This window comes from Protomyctophum parallelum (genome assembly GCF_964188405.1).
Source record: "Protomyctophum parallelum genome assembly, chromosome: 13".
NCBI classification, from domain to species: domain Eukaryota; kingdom Metazoa; phylum Chordata; class Actinopteri; order Myctophiformes; family Myctophidae; genus Protomyctophum; species Protomyctophum parallelum.
In genome coordinates, this window is record NC_139708.1 from 23640150 (window position 1) to 23657809 (window position 17660).

The 17660-nt window shown below is 43.2% G+C and overlaps 1 protein-coding gene across 1 annotated transcript in view; it reads left to right on the top strand.

Annotated features, from left to right (window-relative positions):
* spop (speckle type BTB/POZ protein) overlaps window positions 1–17660 on the top strand; it is a gene marked incomplete at both ends in the record, with an annotated part of 129634 nt that overhangs the window by 43899 nt on the left and 68075 nt on the right. Inside the window, 3 exon segments of the mRNA XM_083779017.1 lie at window positions 1579–1703; window positions 11439–11556; window positions 13768–13801. Of these exon segments, the coding sequence (XP_083635143.1) occupies window positions 1579–1703; window positions 11439–11556; window positions 13768–13801 (277 nt within the window).

The window sequence follows — 17660 nt, forward strand, 5'->3', positions numbered from 1 at the left end:
CGCTGCAGTATGAGTGGCTTTCATACAGAACTGCTGGTAGACAAAATAAGTTATTCACAGAGGTTTGGAGTGCAATGCTGTGCATTTTAGAATTTGATTGGCGGAACAACACAAAACATGAGGTGGTGTGAAGCTGTTGAGAACGGACAACTTTTTTTTTTTTTTTCAATTTGTTATTTACATGCGCTGTAAACAATTTAGTTTGCCGTGCCTTTCAAAATAGAAAACACAAGGATAATTCTTATTATGATAGTTATAATAACTACTAATACTGGGCTGGAGTAGCTACTCTATACCAAGGTTATAATAGTTAACTGAAACTAATAAAAAATAAAAAATAAATTAAAAAACGATAACTAAACTGAAACTGTATTGTGTGTCCTCAAAACTAACCAAAACCAACTGAAATTATAGACAAAATACCCTTAGTTTTAGTTTTTATCAATATTTATATGCCTTTCGGATATTACTAAACTCAAACTAAACTCAAACTAAGCATTTCACCAAAATAAAAACTAAATAAAAACTAGCAAACCCGCTCTAAAAACGAACTAAAACTAACTGAATTAGAAATAAATATGTCAAAACTAACTAAAACTAAACTATAATGAAAAAACCAAAACTATTATAACCTTGCTCTATATGATGTATTGACCCACATGACATCACGCCCCCCCTCCCCCCCCCGGGAATAATTACGATAACAACAGTGGACTCTCTATACTCGAGCCCAAGATAAAGAATATATATAATGCTGTGTGTCTGCTTTTATCTGAAAGTGAGTCTTTATTTTCCGCATCCCCCCCATTCTCCATGCTGCTGCTGCCTATATACACGTGCTGGCATTTTCCTTTATAATCAAGGTGCAGGTGTGACACCGCCTCGCCCAGCTGGGTGACTCATTTTCAGCCCTCAACGCTGTATATATTGCACATGCTCTTTAATGTACAAGTAACAGCGTGTAAGAAGAAGGTGAGAGGAGCACGCTCACTTTTAAAATGTGTTCCATCTTTTATGGTTTTTAATGGCGAGTATTTAATGGCGAGTATTTAGTGTGTGTGTGTGTGTGTGTGTGTGTGTGTGTGTGTGTGTGTGTGCATGTGTGCGTGTGTGCGTGCGCATGCGTGCGCGTGTGCAAATGCTGTAATTGGGAGGTGGAGTGACGTCGGGGCCACACTGAGGAGTAGCCTCTGTCGCGCTGGGTGCAGCTAGACGGATAGAGCTGAACTTATTAGTGCTGCTACCTTTCCTCTCACTGAAAAGAGCAATAAGACAAGGGAGCACAGTTTGGTCCCATCCCCCCCCCCCCCCCCCACCATCCAATCTCCTCACTGGTTTATACGAGATCAGCTCGTCGTGCCTTCCTTCCTCCATCCTCACCACCGCCTGCTTCTTCTAGGCCTATATACCTCCTGTTTGGGGTATTATACCCAGTCCTGATGTTTTGACTCAAAATAGACACAACAACAAGCTATGTTGATATGATGCTATATAATGCCTTACTCATAAGGAAGTGTTGGAGAGGGATGCCCCGGCAGGCACTATACGCTTTTTTTGCTGATGTCCTCCGTGTTTCAGTGACACACTATACGTGGGCGGCGGTGGTGGTGGTGAATGGACCTTTGTGTTCTCGGCTGTCGACCGCTTCTTGGGGAGAGCAGAGCTGTGTCTTCCCTCCGTGGCCATAGGCATGAGGCAGGGAGGTAAAGATGGGGGTGATGGGCAGAAAAAGACCAATGGTTGCCCTCGTCGTCATCCTTGCTCTGGCAGCCGTTTGCCCTTGATCCCAATATCTCGGCGCGCTGCTATGACAGCGTGACAAGTTAAGTGAACAGTTGATCTTAATTGGCTCCTCTAGTGTGTGCGCGGACTCGAGCGACTTACGGTGGAAGTGTATTAGTGATGCATGGGTCATCCGACCCGGCTCCTCTTGTGAGAGATGTATATGTGTGTGAGGGACAGATAGAGAGAGAGACACCACTGGGGAATGGCCAGTCTGGTCCTATTCTATTTATTTGACCCTAGCTGTCGACGATGTTTTCTTCCCCCCACCACAGGGTGATGCTTTTTTTATACATTTATTTTTGATGTTCGTTCTCAAGCAGCGGTGGACTTGGAGTGGAGTAATTTCACACAGACATGTCCTACCCCCCCCCCCCCCCCCCCCCCACACTCCCTTCCCTTCTTCTCATCGTTTTGAGATGGCGTCTCACAAATTCAGTGACTTGTATTGCTGCTGGCACAGTTCATTATTATAATTGCCGGGAGAGGGCCAAGGAATGCCAGGGAGAAAAAGAAAGTGAAAGGAAGTGAGGGTAAAAAAAAAACACAAAGTATAGAGAGAGTGGGTGCAGTAGAGAGTTCTGCAGAGGAAGGGGAACGGTCATGATTTAGAATGAGGGATATGAAGGATTGGTGAAATCATCCCTCATTGAAATAAGCTGCTAAGGGAATCCAGAGAAATGCAGCAAGCAGATCTACTTAAGGCTACATTTTTGTGCCAAAGGAACCACATTAAAATGGAAAACAATGTGTGTAATCAGAATAGTAGCTATAGTGTTAGAATAGTTGTTTTTCCCTTCTCCCCTTTGTTACAAATCCTAATGTTTTGCATGTTGTTGTTGACTTTAGGCATGACTCAGTGTGGTATCTGTACAAAACAAACATACATACTGTACATACATACATACATACATACATACATACATACATACATACATACATACATACATACATACATACATACATGCGGTCTAGCTTAAACTTGGACTCAGGGGGGTGGACGCCTCTGCCTTGCATAGTCCCCAGTGAATAGGCATTTTGCCTTTCACTGGTAACCCTATTTTGGACTAATTTTAAATATATGAAGGTATTGCGGGCAGGGATTTTTACAAAAAAGCCTCCCCTTTTACATACATACATTTCAGAAGTTTAGCAAGTTTTTAAGGACCCACTTTTAGGCCAGTGCACCAGAGCAAACTCTTGCCTTTTTTTAAACCCTACCCATTTTAACCAAATACATACATACATACATACATACATACATACATACATACATACATACATACACACATACATACATTTTAGAAGTTGAAGCAGTTTTTAAGGACCCACTTTTAGGCCAGTGCACCAGAGCAAGCTTTTGCCTTTTTTTAAAACCCTACCCATTTTAACCAAATACATACATACATACATACATACATACATACATCTATTGGCTGGACTCTCTTGTCCAGCACCTAAATAAATAGGCCCCATTTACACATCGGCAGCCAGTGACATGTTAGACTCATTTAAACCTCGAATCGGATTTCAATCTCGATGTGGCACAGATCTGATTCGGGGTAGATTTGTCTGCCAGTGTTAAACGGGGCCTTATAGTGTAGCGTGATTGAAACATTCGCTTTCCAGTGTTTATTCTTCAGTCTTCAAATACAAAACAATTGATTATCTATAATGTTTGACAAGAAAGGGTAGCACATTAGACTCAAATATCCTGAAACTGTCCAGACCAGATGTACAGTAGAAACTATAATTTAATTTCAGGCATTCGGCTTTGTTCATTTAACCCATTTTGGGCGGGAACCCCTTTTGGTGTTAGCATTTTGTCATGCTTTAGCTATTGAAAAATAGCAGATCTACAAGCTCATAGCACCGAGTGGCGCGCTACGAGCTGGTACTGTAGCTCTGCTATTTTTGAAGAATCGTGAAAAGCGACATGAAAGTGTTAGAGAGCGACTGACATATAGAAAAACATTGCTTTTTCGAGAAAACAGTCGGGATTTAGAAGACATTTTGCGGAACCGTTCCCATGTCGAAATGGGTTAAAGTTTGAACCTGTTGTTGCCGTCGTATTGACTGAGCGCATACATGATGTCCAATGCAATTTGCAAAGAGGAGAGAGAGAAGGATCAGAGGAGATTAGACGAGCAGAAGGGATAGAGATAGAGCTAAAGACAGAGGCTTTGTTTTCTGTCCCTTTATGATCCAGGGCTCCTGTTAATTACCAGGCTCTCTGGTCCTTGCTAAATGTGTTTGAAAATCCACTAGATGCAGATAATTGAGCTGGAACCATGTTCCACGACAAAGTCAATTTGAAGGACAACTCCTACCCCCACCACCACCCTCCTCCACTGTTTTCCTCTCACTATACTCTTAGACTTTTAGAATTAAAACTCCCCCCCCCCCCAAATTATTAATTGTGCACAATGTGCAGTCTTTGTTGTTTGTAGTAGTTCCAGCTTAAGGCTCGGGGGAGTTTTAGTCACCTATGGAGATAAGCTATAGTGAAAGCAAACATAGACCCACGGTTTGGTTGGTGTCAGACCGATCCTATATATTTTCTTGTTGCCACAATAATTGCTTTGGGCTTTTTTAGTTCAGGGATGTGTGCCTTGTTAAAGCCTCTGCACACATTACCATACCTAAGTGGGGAAATGTTTTCAGAGCCACAGACCTGGTGTGTCAGCCAATACAACTCAGTTTTTTTCTCCTCCAGTGACCATGCCAAAGCCGTGTCTCATTTAACATTGCCCCAAATCACAAATTGATATCAGAGTTCTCATATGAAAATCGATTTACTGACTTGGACGAAGAGAATTCTCTGTTTTAATATGGGCATTAGAACACTGGGGCGAAGTGTGTAAATGTGTGTGTGTGTGTGTGTGTGTGTGTGTGTAGGAGGGGAAGGGGGTTAACCAGGGAACAAAATTGAGAGAGAAATTGGCTCTCATTCCATTTGCATTTTAATTACAAATTACGTTCTACCAAGTAAGGTAGCTAAACAGCTGACTTGAACCACATCACTCTCTCCAGTCGTCGCCCTTTCACTCCAAGGACCTTTGCAGAGGAGAAAATAGAAAGGAGGAGATCAAACAAGAACGGTACATAATATACAGATGTAGATGAAGGCTAAAAAGGCTTTGTGTTTAAGTGGGCATTTAGAGCTATGATGACGCAGTCCATCACAAGTCTCGGTCGGGGGAAAGGTGGAAATGTATACTGTCGTTTGTAGTACTTTAAGAGTTTGCGTCGCTGATCTGACCAATATGCCCACACATGGTGCGAGATCTCTGTATCTGTCGGTCCCGGCTGTTTTATGCCTGTATCTGGAGGTTGCTGATAAAGTAGCGCTTATACAATCCCTCGCTCACACAATATCCAAGCAGCTGTCATATGGACCAACAGAGTGGGTTGTACCAGTGGCATGGTCGGGTCGCAGCTATCGAGTGGCTTCTCACTGGAAAAGTGCGTGCGTGCGTGCGCAAGTACGGACAGCTGCAAAACACTGCTGGGTGACCTAAAGTGGCACTGTGGAGCAGCCTAAAGAGCTACAGTACAGCTGTTGAGTACAGTATACACACACACACACACACACACACACACACACACACACACACACACACACACACACACACACACAGCCTGCACCTCTCAGTTCACGCAGGTGTGTTTTTTTGAGGGGCGCTAGCCCCTCCTATGTCCAGCTTTTAGTGTATGTTCACTTTGTCCTACATTAAATTCCCATTGACAATGAATGGACAATTCTACATCATAGTGTCTTTTACGTCTTGACGATAAGAGCGGTCCTCACTTCACAAAGGGTGTGATTTTCTTTTATTATGTAGCCACAAATTGTAAGTAAGTAAGTAAGTAAAGTTTATTTATAGATTGTGGCACGACTCATCCATCAATAATAGTCCTTTTACATGTATATTGTAGCCCTTTTTAAAGGACAGTTCAGTCCTAAGATGAGTGACGAGATTAAACTTATCGTATTATAACATCGCACGGAACTAGTGTCTAGTGAAATTTACTCAAGAGATTTAACGGCGTCAAATAGCACACACACTGAGAGCTTTTAGAAACTGGCCTTTAAAAGTCGACAGACACATCCCTGGGTTTAGCAGACCTTGTGACATTCAAGAAATGCCCTCCCTCTCTCTCCCCCCAAGACGAGCATTATAGAGAGAGTGAAGGAGGATATGGCTTCAAGGCACGTCTTATGGCAAACACGTGTGTGTGTGTGTATTAGAGAGGCCTGAGAGAAAGATGTGAAGGAAATGATGTATGTATGTCGGGGGAACGACAATGGAGAGAAAGGCAGCATTCTTTTAAAAGGAGCAAGAGACGATGGAAGACAGTGAGGCCATGGGACGGCGGTGTTGTTTCAGCACGGCTCGCTCCGTGGTCCGGGAAAGGGCCTCTTAATCCATCACACCTCCTGTGGCCCTGAGTCCGACACACTCCAGCGTCTCCACTCAGCCCGACTGTCGAGGTCACGCTCAGCCCTGTCATGCATCGACGTTGTGCCTTCTCTCTGTCCTGCCTTTTGTGCTCTGGATCTTTCTTACTCTCTATTTTCTCCTTTTTATATACGCCTGTGTTTCTCTGTCTCTCTCCAAGTGAGTAAATGTCAGGGCTATACCAGCCGACTTTTATACAGACAGATCCGTTACTTCATTGGTACGATAACGACGTTTACCGAAAATAGCCGATATGAAGTGTTTTCAGAAAGCAACGCCGCCGTACAACTGATCCTATATACCAGTAAATTAAGCATTCTTTGGTGCGAGGCACATAAGGCACTATTGTTCAACCACCTCATTTTGATCCATCGGGTGATCAGATTGTTTTGAAAACGATTATTATAAACATTTTTGTTTCATGTGCATAAAATGTTTCCGCCCGGATAGTCAGAATATATCTTACCTTTTATTATTCATATTTAATGACCTATTCTTTGTTAGGTTTTATTATTAAATTGGTTGAAATAATTTAAAAGAAAAATCATCTTGGTTGAGAGACCAAACGCAGCGTATATAGTGGAGGATATTAAGTCAATATTTCATGAGAATCGTTCACTTTATGGTACAAGCACCAAAATTGGCACACGAGTGCTTCGGAACCTACTCTCTCAGAAAAGTACGTTGTCCACTTGAAAAAACAAAATGGACACCATTTTTCAAGATGGCCGCCAAATGAAAAAGGCCTTTTGTGGCGGTTCTGGACAACCGTGGGTCCGACCGACTCGAGACCGGGCACTGCACTCCCTGTGGGTGTGTGGAACGTGTGTGTCGAATTTGAAGTCGGTGGGGCGAACGGTTCTCGAGTTACGTGGATTACAGACGTACACACACACAGAATTTGTGCAATTAGCAGATCATTGGAACGGTTGTTCGCTTGGTAATACAAGCGTGACATTTGCCGTGAACATTCCTTTGGTCAACTCTTTAACTTTTTAAACCGAGCCATCCAAAAATCCAATATGGCGGTGATATTTCAAGATGGCCACCAAAATTAGACTGGTTTTGCATTTCAGCATATATTTGGCTATACCTTTGTGATGTACTGTACCATACTACTGTATAATACTGTACGGCACTGTAGGGCATAATACTGTACCATACTGTACCATACTGTACAGTACAGTACAGTACAGTACAGTACAGTACAGTACAGTACAGTACAGTACAGTACAGTACAGTACAGTACAGTACAGTACAGTACAGTACAGTACCGTAACGTACCGTACTGTGTACAGTACCGTAACGTACTGTACTGTACTGTACTGTACTGTACTGTACTGTACTGTACTGTACTGTACTGTACTGTACTGTACTGTACTGTACTGTACCGTACTGTACCGCATGGTATCATACTGTACCGTACTGTACCATACTGTACCGTACCTTACTGTATGGTATTATACTGTACTGTACTGTACCGTACTGTACCATACTGCATGGTACCATACTGTACCGTACTGTACCTTACTGTATGGTATCATACTGTACCGTACTGTACCGTACTGTACTGTACTGTACTGTACTGTACCGTACCGTACCGTACTGTACTGTACTGTACCGTACTGTACTGTACCGTACCGTACCGTACTGTACTGTACTGTACTGTACTGTACTGTACTGTACTGTACTGTACTGTACTGTACCGTACTGTACTGTACCGTACCGTACCGTACCGTACTGTACTGTACTGTACTGTACTGTACTGTACTGTACTGTACTGTACCGTACCGTACTGCATGGTACCATACTGTACCGTACTGTACTTTACTGTACTGTACCGTACCGTACTGTACTGTACGGCATCATACTGTACTGTACCATACTTTATGGTATGATACTGTACCATGCCGTACCGCACGTTACTGTACCGTACTGTACTTTACCATACTGTACTGTAACATACTATAGTGTACTGTACAGTACAGTGTGTGTGTGTGTGTGTGTGTGTGTGTGCGTGTGTGTGTGTGTGTGTGTGCGTGTGTGTGCGTGTGTGTGTGTGTGTGTGTGTGTGTGTGTGTGTACGTGCAGGGAAAAGGGGAGGGGTCGGTTAATGTGGAAATTGTAATGCAATTTGTGTCACAGTGAAATGTTGTGCAATAACAGTATGTCATACAAAAGCAATATTTGTACAGTAAATATGACATGGATGCAATGTAGTGCAGATGGTTTTCTGTGGCATGCATCATTTTTTGTGCATAGAGAGATGTGTGCTAACGGAGTGATTTGGTAGGAGAAGTCGGACGGATAAACGGACATATTGCTTTGCATCCCCTATAGTAGTAGGATCTAGGATGAGCATCAAAACTATATATTTTAAATACTTTTCATTAGCACATGCTTGAATTTTACATTCCATAGGGCTGGACCACACATGGACCCCATTTGGTTTTGTTTTCTGCATCTTCCTCTGTGACCTGCCACCTTCATGTCATCTCTCACAGCATCCTTAAACCTCGTCTTTGGCCATCCTCTTACCTGGCAGCTACATCTTCAGCATCCTTCTCCCAATGTACCCTCATCCCTCCTTTTCACATGTCTAAACCATCTCAACCTCACCTCTCTTGCTTTATCCCCAAACCTTCTAACCTGGGCTGATCCTCTAATTCAGTAATTTCTGATAATGTCCTTCCTTTTCACTCCTAATGAGAACCATAGCATCCTTAATTCTGCCACCTCCAGCTGTGCCTCCTTTTCATCAGTGCCACCGTTTCCAACCGTACATGGCTGGTCTCACTACCATCGTATACATCTTCCCTCTCACTGGTAGCCTTCTGTCACAAATATTTCCTGACCCATACTATGTCCCATATTCTCAATACATTGGCTTCTCTTGCTAGAACATTTCCATCTCTATACTCACCTTAACCTGTTACACTACTGTCTACTGTCTGGTCAAAATAAATTTCTCCCTCCCTCACCATCTCTCTTTGCACTTACTGTACATCTCATATAGCCCTGACCACTTCTTAGCCCACACCACCTGACATCACATCTCTCTGTTCTTACCCATCATCTAGCCTGAGCTAACGTGTTAGGTTTCTGGTCTAGAGGGGCGGGTCGCGGCTCAGATTTGCGCACGCCCTGATTGGATCTCATCGATCTGTCCGTCACCCCCGGCCCCTCCTCTCCCCCTAGTGCAGCGCTACGTCACATCATTTGGAGCGACGCCCACCCGGAAGGGTTGACTCCCACTTTTAGACCAGAGCGGCCAATGCGTTCCTCCAGGCTTTCAATTATTTCACCAACAAAAATGAAAGCCTGGTACCGAGGCTACCCATCATCTAAAAAAAACCCCCAATGGGCATTGCCCATTGACATACTGTATATTCAAGTCTGTGTGTGTGTCTGTACATCTGTAATCCACATAACCTGAGAACCGTTCGCCCCACCGACTTCAAATTCGACACACACGTTCCACACACCCACATGGAGTGCAGTGCCCGGTCTCGAGTCGGTCGGACCCACGGTTGTCCAGAACCGCCACAAAAGGCCCTTTTCATTTGGCGGCCATCTTGAAAAATGGTGGCCATTTAGTTTTTTCAAGTGGACAACGTACTTTTCTGAGAGAGTAGGTTCTGAAGCACTTGTGTACCAAATTTGGTGCTTGTACCATAAAGTGAACGATCGTGTCATTAATATCCTCCACTAATAGGGGATTATTCAAAAAGTAGACACCCCCCCCCCCTTCCTACTCATTTACATTGAAAGATGAATTAATTTAATCATAGAATAAATGTGAATTTTACAACGTGCAGACAATTTGTCTTTATGGAGGAGAAGCAGAAAACAGACCCTTTAGCTTAAGCGTTAAGCTCATGACAGACTAATCAAGGGAATAATTTGTGACAGAAAGCATTTTTGGGATTGGGGATTGGCAGAGAGAGAGAGAGAGATCTGGACTGGTCCAGAGTTCAAAATAAATGAACGTTAAATTAACCTGTCTGCCAGCCTGCAGATGGATATTTATTATTTCTGTTCATCCCAAACACATATTTTATCATCTCCAAAGTCCTATAGCCTCATATGCTTATAGAAATCTCTTGCACGAGCATTTAGTAGTGTACCCATCTCACATGGGAACATATATATTACTTAAATGTTGGAATGAGTCCCGGAGAGCCTATATGCCACAATTTAGTTTTTTTACTCCGCAATATGCCGTTGTTCCAGTGGAAAAGAAAACCTTTCAGACCCTCTGCATCCGAGATGCACGACGGTGGAATCGAACCGCTGGACTCATGGGGGTGGTGGGCCAGTACCCCGGGGCCACATCACCACCGGAGTTCTGAAAAGGCCATTTTACTTAGCGTTGAGTGCACTTCCACATAATGTTTTGTATAGAAATGGTGGTGGTGGTGGTGGTGGGGGGGGGGGGGGGGGGGCAAAGGGTCTGCTCACGGAGGGGTAATTGATCAGTCAGTCTCCAAAATGTTGCTTGTTTCCACTCTGCGCTCCACTAATTTTTTTTAATGGATTCTGACCTTATAATGAACAGACTTAATTAATTTGCCATCAGTGGGGGGTCTGGGGGGAGGGGTACGCAGCGTGTGTGTGTGTGTGTGTGTGTGTGTGGGGGGGGGAGGGGGGGGGCTAGAGATTGAACAGCATTGCTGGTAAACTCTGGTAAAGACGGCCAGTTTGTGGGCATTTCAGTAGTTTCAGTAAATGTACCATTACATGCATTATACTCAAAGCCTATACTGTAGGCTGCAATGCTCAAAGCACTTAGCCCAAGTGCTCCAGCATGTTTTCAGTCAATGTGGCAAACGTCTCTGGTCTCACTGTCCCCTCTCTCTACAAACAGCGGGTCGACGACACATTTACATTTTTCGTTTCCTATGTTTTGTTTTTAATTATTATATATTTCAATAACCTTTTACAAAAGAAAAACATGAATTAAAAACAAATTAATAGATAATTTATAAAAAATAAAAAAAATGTTAAGAAGTAGTGAAAACAGCCCAGCTATTTTCACTATAGTTTGGGTCCCGGGGCAAACATCTGATCCCTCTTTTTGGGTCTCGAGCTGAAAGGTTTGGGAACCACTGCTCTGCACCATGCAAGGTGACCCTACTGCCTACTCTAAACACGCCAGTGCTCCCCTGCCACGCCCCCGTTGTTATACACAAGCGCTGGAGTCATACAGCGCCTCCCCCGGCCACCTGGTGGCGGTGTCTCGGTTCCTCCTCGCCCCATGTGTTCTCTTCCCAGCAGGAAGCCAGGCCCCCGAGGGAGAAAGTGATGCCATGTATTTGATGTTTCCCTTTCATGTCGCACGTGAAAGAGAATTTATATGGAGCGACGTGTGTGTGTGTGTGTGTGTGTGTGTACGCGCATGTGCACACTTTATAGTGATTTTTTTATATAATTAATTATTTTTATTTTCTGTGAGAGTCTACACTATTACCAGAGTAATGTAATGCTGAAGGCTTTGTCACCAACTATATCAGTGAAAGTCTGATGACCCTCATTTTGGCCATTACACATACTGTATATGCATATATCCATTTATATATACAAACAATATATTATTATATTATAATAATATTATTCCTGAATAATAAGAATCAACCGGATCGAAACGTTGACGCAAAAAAAAAAACAGTGGAGCTGAGTGTTATTAATCAGTGTTGCTGTTGCTTGTTTCTTGAGTGGATCTGTAGCACCTGGTCTAGAGTGGATCTGTGTAGCACCTGGTCTAGAGTGGATCTGTATAGCACCTGGTCTAGAGTGGATCTGTATAGCACCTGGTCTAGAGTGGATCTGTATAGCACCTGGTTTAGAGTGGATCTGTATAGCACCTGGTCTAGAGTGGATCTGTATAGCACCTGGTCTAGAGTGGATCTGTAGCACCTGGTCTAGAGTGGATCTGTATACGTAGCACCTGGTCTAGAGTGGATCTGTAGCACCTGGTCTAGAGTGGATCTGTAGCACCTGGTCTAGAGTGGATCTGTGTAGCACCTGGTCTAGAGTGGATCTGTATAGCACCTGATCTCCTCTGAAAGTGGTGATAGCAAGGACAGCTTGACTGAATCGCTATAGGTAACCTTATAAATTATGCAAATTCTAAAATACTAATAATTATGGAAAATCAAATCAATACCACAATTCCATGCCAATGTAACAAGCCATTTTTGACCCCGTCCATCTTAATTCCATCATTAATGACAATGACAAAAACAAATAGGCGACGCCGGTGCTTTATGTGATGTCCAACTCCCCTTTGTCCAGTCATTTGAGATCTTCATCATTATTTTACCTCAACGCTTCTGTCTGAAGGTGTAATCCTATAGCAGCACAGTGACACGGCCATAAGACCAGTATAACTAAGGCAGCCTGAGATGGAAGCTATAGCAGCCCCTCCAGGTGGTCTCCGTGCTCCTCGGGGGAGAGAGCTGAGCTGGACACATGCATTACATCACTTAACTCTCATGCACCCCAGAGGAGCGACGGATGTACAGTAGTAGCTTGCCTGTCGTCGTGTTGTTAGAGGACCCTTCATTCCGCCGCGGGCAGCCGTGGCCTGTTGAGGTGCGAGTGAGTGACGGAGGGTGTTGGAGTGAGAGGGCGGATAATATGGTGTGGAGGAGAGGGGGGGGGGGTGGATTGAGACTGGCCCAGCAGTGAGAGGAGACTCTCTGTGTAATGAATATAAATGGGCTCTCGTGGTATCGCTCTCCTCTCCTCTACAGTATATACGGTATACTCCTGTATAGCTCTGATACAGTATATACAGTATACTCCTGTATAGCTCTGATCTGAACGGAAGCAGTGGTGGAACGGGCACTCAGATGTTTTACTTAAGTAAAAGTATGCATTTAGTTACTTTCCGCTACTTTCTTTATGCGCGCACGTTTGTGTGCTCATTCACAACTTTCTTTCTTTCTTTCTTTCTTTCTTTCTTTCCCTTATTTCCTCTCCTACACGCCGGCAGTGGTGTAAAGTAACTAAGTACATTTACTCAAGTACTGTACTTAATTACCATTGAGGTATTTGTACTTTACTTGAGTATTTCCAATTTCCAATACTTTTTATTCTACTCCACTACATCTGGGATCCAAATGTTGTACTTTTACATCACTACATTTATTTGAAAACGTACTAGTTACTTTATAGATTTGGAATATTATCAATATTATCAATATTATATTATCAAGCTCACAATGCATTCGCATTGTGAGCTTGAAAAATTTCATTCACATTTAAAAACCCGAAATGGGACATTCTGCACAATGAGTACTTTTACTATTGGTACTTTAAGTACATTTCACATCATGATGTGATACTTTTGTAGCTTTACTCAAGTACGTTTTTAATTCCGGACTTTTACTTGTAACAGAGTATTTACTCAAGTGAGTACTTTTTCCACCACTGCATGCCGCGGCGTCCTTGTATATCCGCCTCCATTCTGTCAGATTTGTGTCTGCGTCTACGTCCTTGTTGATGATCTGCACGACAGCTCCTCCCCGTCCTATCCAGAGGACACCTGTCTGGTGCTGCTTGATCAAACACTCTGACTAACACCCTCTCACCCGCTCCTTATTTTGTGCCAGGTGCTTGAAAAGTGCCTGGACTACATTTGCACCCACCACTACTGACGGCCGTAAAGATGGCTTTAGTGGTGACTTTAGTCGTGATTGGATGCCTGCTAGCGACCTTACTAGCGACCTAGTCGTGATTGGCTGCCTCCTAAGCCAATGATAGTCTGAATGGCATAAAAACCCATACTCTGAACGCCGCAATGCGGCAACAGAAGCTAACGGAAGCTAATGTTATGAGCTAACTGGAGCTGGAGGACAACCATAACAAAACCCAGTGAGTGAACCAACAAAAGAACTTCGGAAACAAACGAAAACGGGCGCTATACTAGAACTCGTTGCACCTGGCAATTATGACCGAGAGTCATTCTTGTTTTGCTGAAACATTCCCCACCTCCATTACCTTCTGCTTTGTCTTTTAATGGCCGCTGGGGGTTCAACGCTTATTATGACAATATTTACTTTCTCAGTGCCTCGTGCTTTATCACAGTCACATGACACATTCAATACCTGCGGGGGGAGGGGCATGGGTTACACCTCCAGCTTAACATCTCTAGCTTCTCTGAGTCGTTGCTGTTGATGCTCTCCTGCCACCGTGTCCTTGATATTTGTCATGAAGAGAGAGCAAGAGAGAGAAAAAAAATGCATCATATTCTTGTTAAGTGTCACCTGGGTATATTTAGAACGCTGAAAGGCTGTTAGCAAGGCTGCCAGTGTTGTCATGTTTTCTTAAAGTGATTCCCGGTGATTACTTGGCAATGACAGCAACCTTTAACTAGCGACAGGATGCAAAGACAAGATGGTGGGAAAATGTGGCTTTAAGACGTGCATCTGAATGGAGCCCTAGCAAAGAGACACACACACACACACACACGCGCGCGTGGCGTGCACGCACGCACACGCACATGCACCCACGCACGCACGCACAAACTTGTGCACGCGCACTCACTCGCTCACATAGACTATAATTAATTGCCAGGAAGTCTCAGGTAATTTAAATTGCAAATCAGTGCTGCCTTGTTCTCCAACTTTAGTGATTAATATTTTATTGTTTTACTGAGTGAAAATGCCACCAGTGTTTTTCATCAGATACAAATAGCAGGAAAGGAAGGAAAAAGGGGGCACTGAATTTAGCAAGATCTGATGCATGCAACTGGATGTTATCTCTAAACATTAATGAAGCCGTGTCTACGTCTGAGGCTGTGCACGAGTTGCGCGTGCAGCTCACTCTTCATCTCCCACTCTTCGCGCTCCACTCAGTCTGAAGTTTCTAACCGTCCTTGTCCACTCACTCTCATATCGCTATAGTTTCTTGCTGAGTTTTGGTCCTGAACTTCCCTTTCAGTCGGCCACCAATTAAGCAGCAGACGGGACCTTCTGTGGGGAGACATATTATGGGGACAGGTTGAATGAGGAAAGGCCACAAGAGAGAGGATATGGGACAGAGACCCTGTCTGTGCCGTGACTCGGATATTACAAAACGCACGGCGGAGGAACGGCAATGACAGATGAGGGCGGTAAGAGGGGGGTGGGGGGGTTGGGGGGGGACCAAACTGTTAAATTGCCAGTTTAGAGTTTTCATAAGAGGTGTTCACTCTCAAGAGACCACAGCAGATGTAATAAAGGAAAAAGGAAATGAAAGGGAGAAATAATGAGTGGATGTGAGAGGTGGCGCCACCGTGACACGTGCTGTGTAACGCCTGATTTATACTTGGTGGTTGTGCATCGTGTTGCACACCTAAATATAACTCGGGCTTATGCTGTAAATCTCCCACGCTAAGGAATTAATAAAAAAGACTGGCTTTGACCTTTCTCTCTCTCAATATTATCTTTTGAAAGTTATGCGTGTGACTGTGCGTGTGTGCGTGCGTGTGCGTATACAGGATATGTGTGTACACAAGTGGAAACTGCAGGCAAGTTGAAATGAAAGTCTTAAGTCTTGTCCTCACTTTAGAGTTCCGGTTCATGGGCCCAGCTTGGCTGTCGAAGCAACACGCTCTATTCAGAGGGAAAAACAAAAGGGAAAAGCCGCAGATGGATAAATGAATACCTTTTCCTCACCGAAGCAGGCTGCAGGGTGTGCTGCACTTTTGACGCTGCAGCCCTTTTGAAAGCAAATTATTTCAGAGCTGTTACAGTATGTCCTACTTACTGGGAAATACTGGCTCAATTAGTCTATACCTAATTCAGTTTGGATATGCCTTGACACATACAGTACATACATGCATTATGCACATATACACACAGATGTAGAGACAGTGGCACGCACGCACGCACGCACGCACGCACGCACGCATGAAGATAATATTGAGCAAGAAAGGTCAAAGCCAGTCTTTTTTCTTTTATTCCTTCGTGTAGGATATTTATTTATCTTATTTCATGTTTCTGTGTCCTTGTTGCATTCTGGATGTGTTCTTGCATGTTGTTCTGGGAGTGTCTGTGAAGGACGCTGGCGATGTCCAGAGTTCCGAGCCCCCCCCCCCCCCCCCCCCCCCCCTCGGAAGGAGTGTGTGTGTGTGTGTGTGTGTGTGTGTGTGTGTGTGTGTGTGTGTGTGTGTGTGTGTGTGTGTGTGTGTGTGTGTGTGTGTGTGTGTGCGCGCAAAGCATAACAAACTCATGTAATGCGATATTCTATGTAAGTTACGTTATCCACACGTCGTGCATTACTATAGCACAGGTGGCCCAGTGGGAATTTAACCTCCAACCCTGGCTAAAGGTTATATTCTTTGAGCTAAGGAGAGACACATGTTTGTGGCTTTAGCTATTATGTGAACAACACATTAATTGGGTAAATAGCATTATTATTCTAGGCCAGCCTATAGTGTCTTAATTGGGTTTTGTTGAAGGGATGTTATACGATTGTACACCACTAGACTGGCATTATTATCACATTCTATTTTGAACTTTTATTTATTATATCATATTTTGGTAAAAACGGTTAGCCTTGACAGTTTAGTTGCCATCTTGAATACAAGTCATTGTAAAACTAGGTTACATTTCTGAACTGCACTACAACAGGTACAGCATATGATCATTGCTGCTATACACCAGGGGCCATTTGCACCACCTCACACTATAGTTCAAACTTAGCCTAGTTATAGCGCAATATATACACATTATTATCCCTAAACCCGGGTGATTTTCACCGGGACAATTATATTTTTGTAATGTGCTGATTTCTGTACCTTCGTGATGCTCAATGACATCATAGAAGGTAGGTTTGTTTCCCTGCCCACATCCTGTTTTTTTATTCTACAGGCAGGTGTTCGGGTGAATTTCACCCGCGTTTAGTGAAAGGGTGATAAAGAAAAGTCCCATATACCCACAATTTATACTTCATTGTCAAATGTTCTATTTATTTCCTATTTATTATATACTACTGTAGATACTGTACATTCTGTACATTCAACAACAAGTGTATTTATTCCCATTACTGTATTGCACTCAATACAGTAATGGTTGGACGCCACTATTAATTTCATTGTCAAAGTATTTGTATACTATGTGCATTGACAATAAATTGAATCTAATCTAATATAAAAAATTGGCTTTTTTCTTCTTTTCTTTTTTTCTCACTGGACCAAATTCTCACATGTCCCAGGAATGGGTGGACCAAAGGAGAAGTTCCCATTATGTTTTTAGGATAAAAAAATAATAATACCCACATTCTTCATAGATTTTGCCCCCTATGATATATTTTTTGTGAAGTCATGATGAAATATTTAAAAAGAGTATCTCAAGTTGTATTGCTGTACTTCAAGATATTTTGATGAGAAATGTGTTTTAATAGGCTATATTGCATTTGGTAAAATAT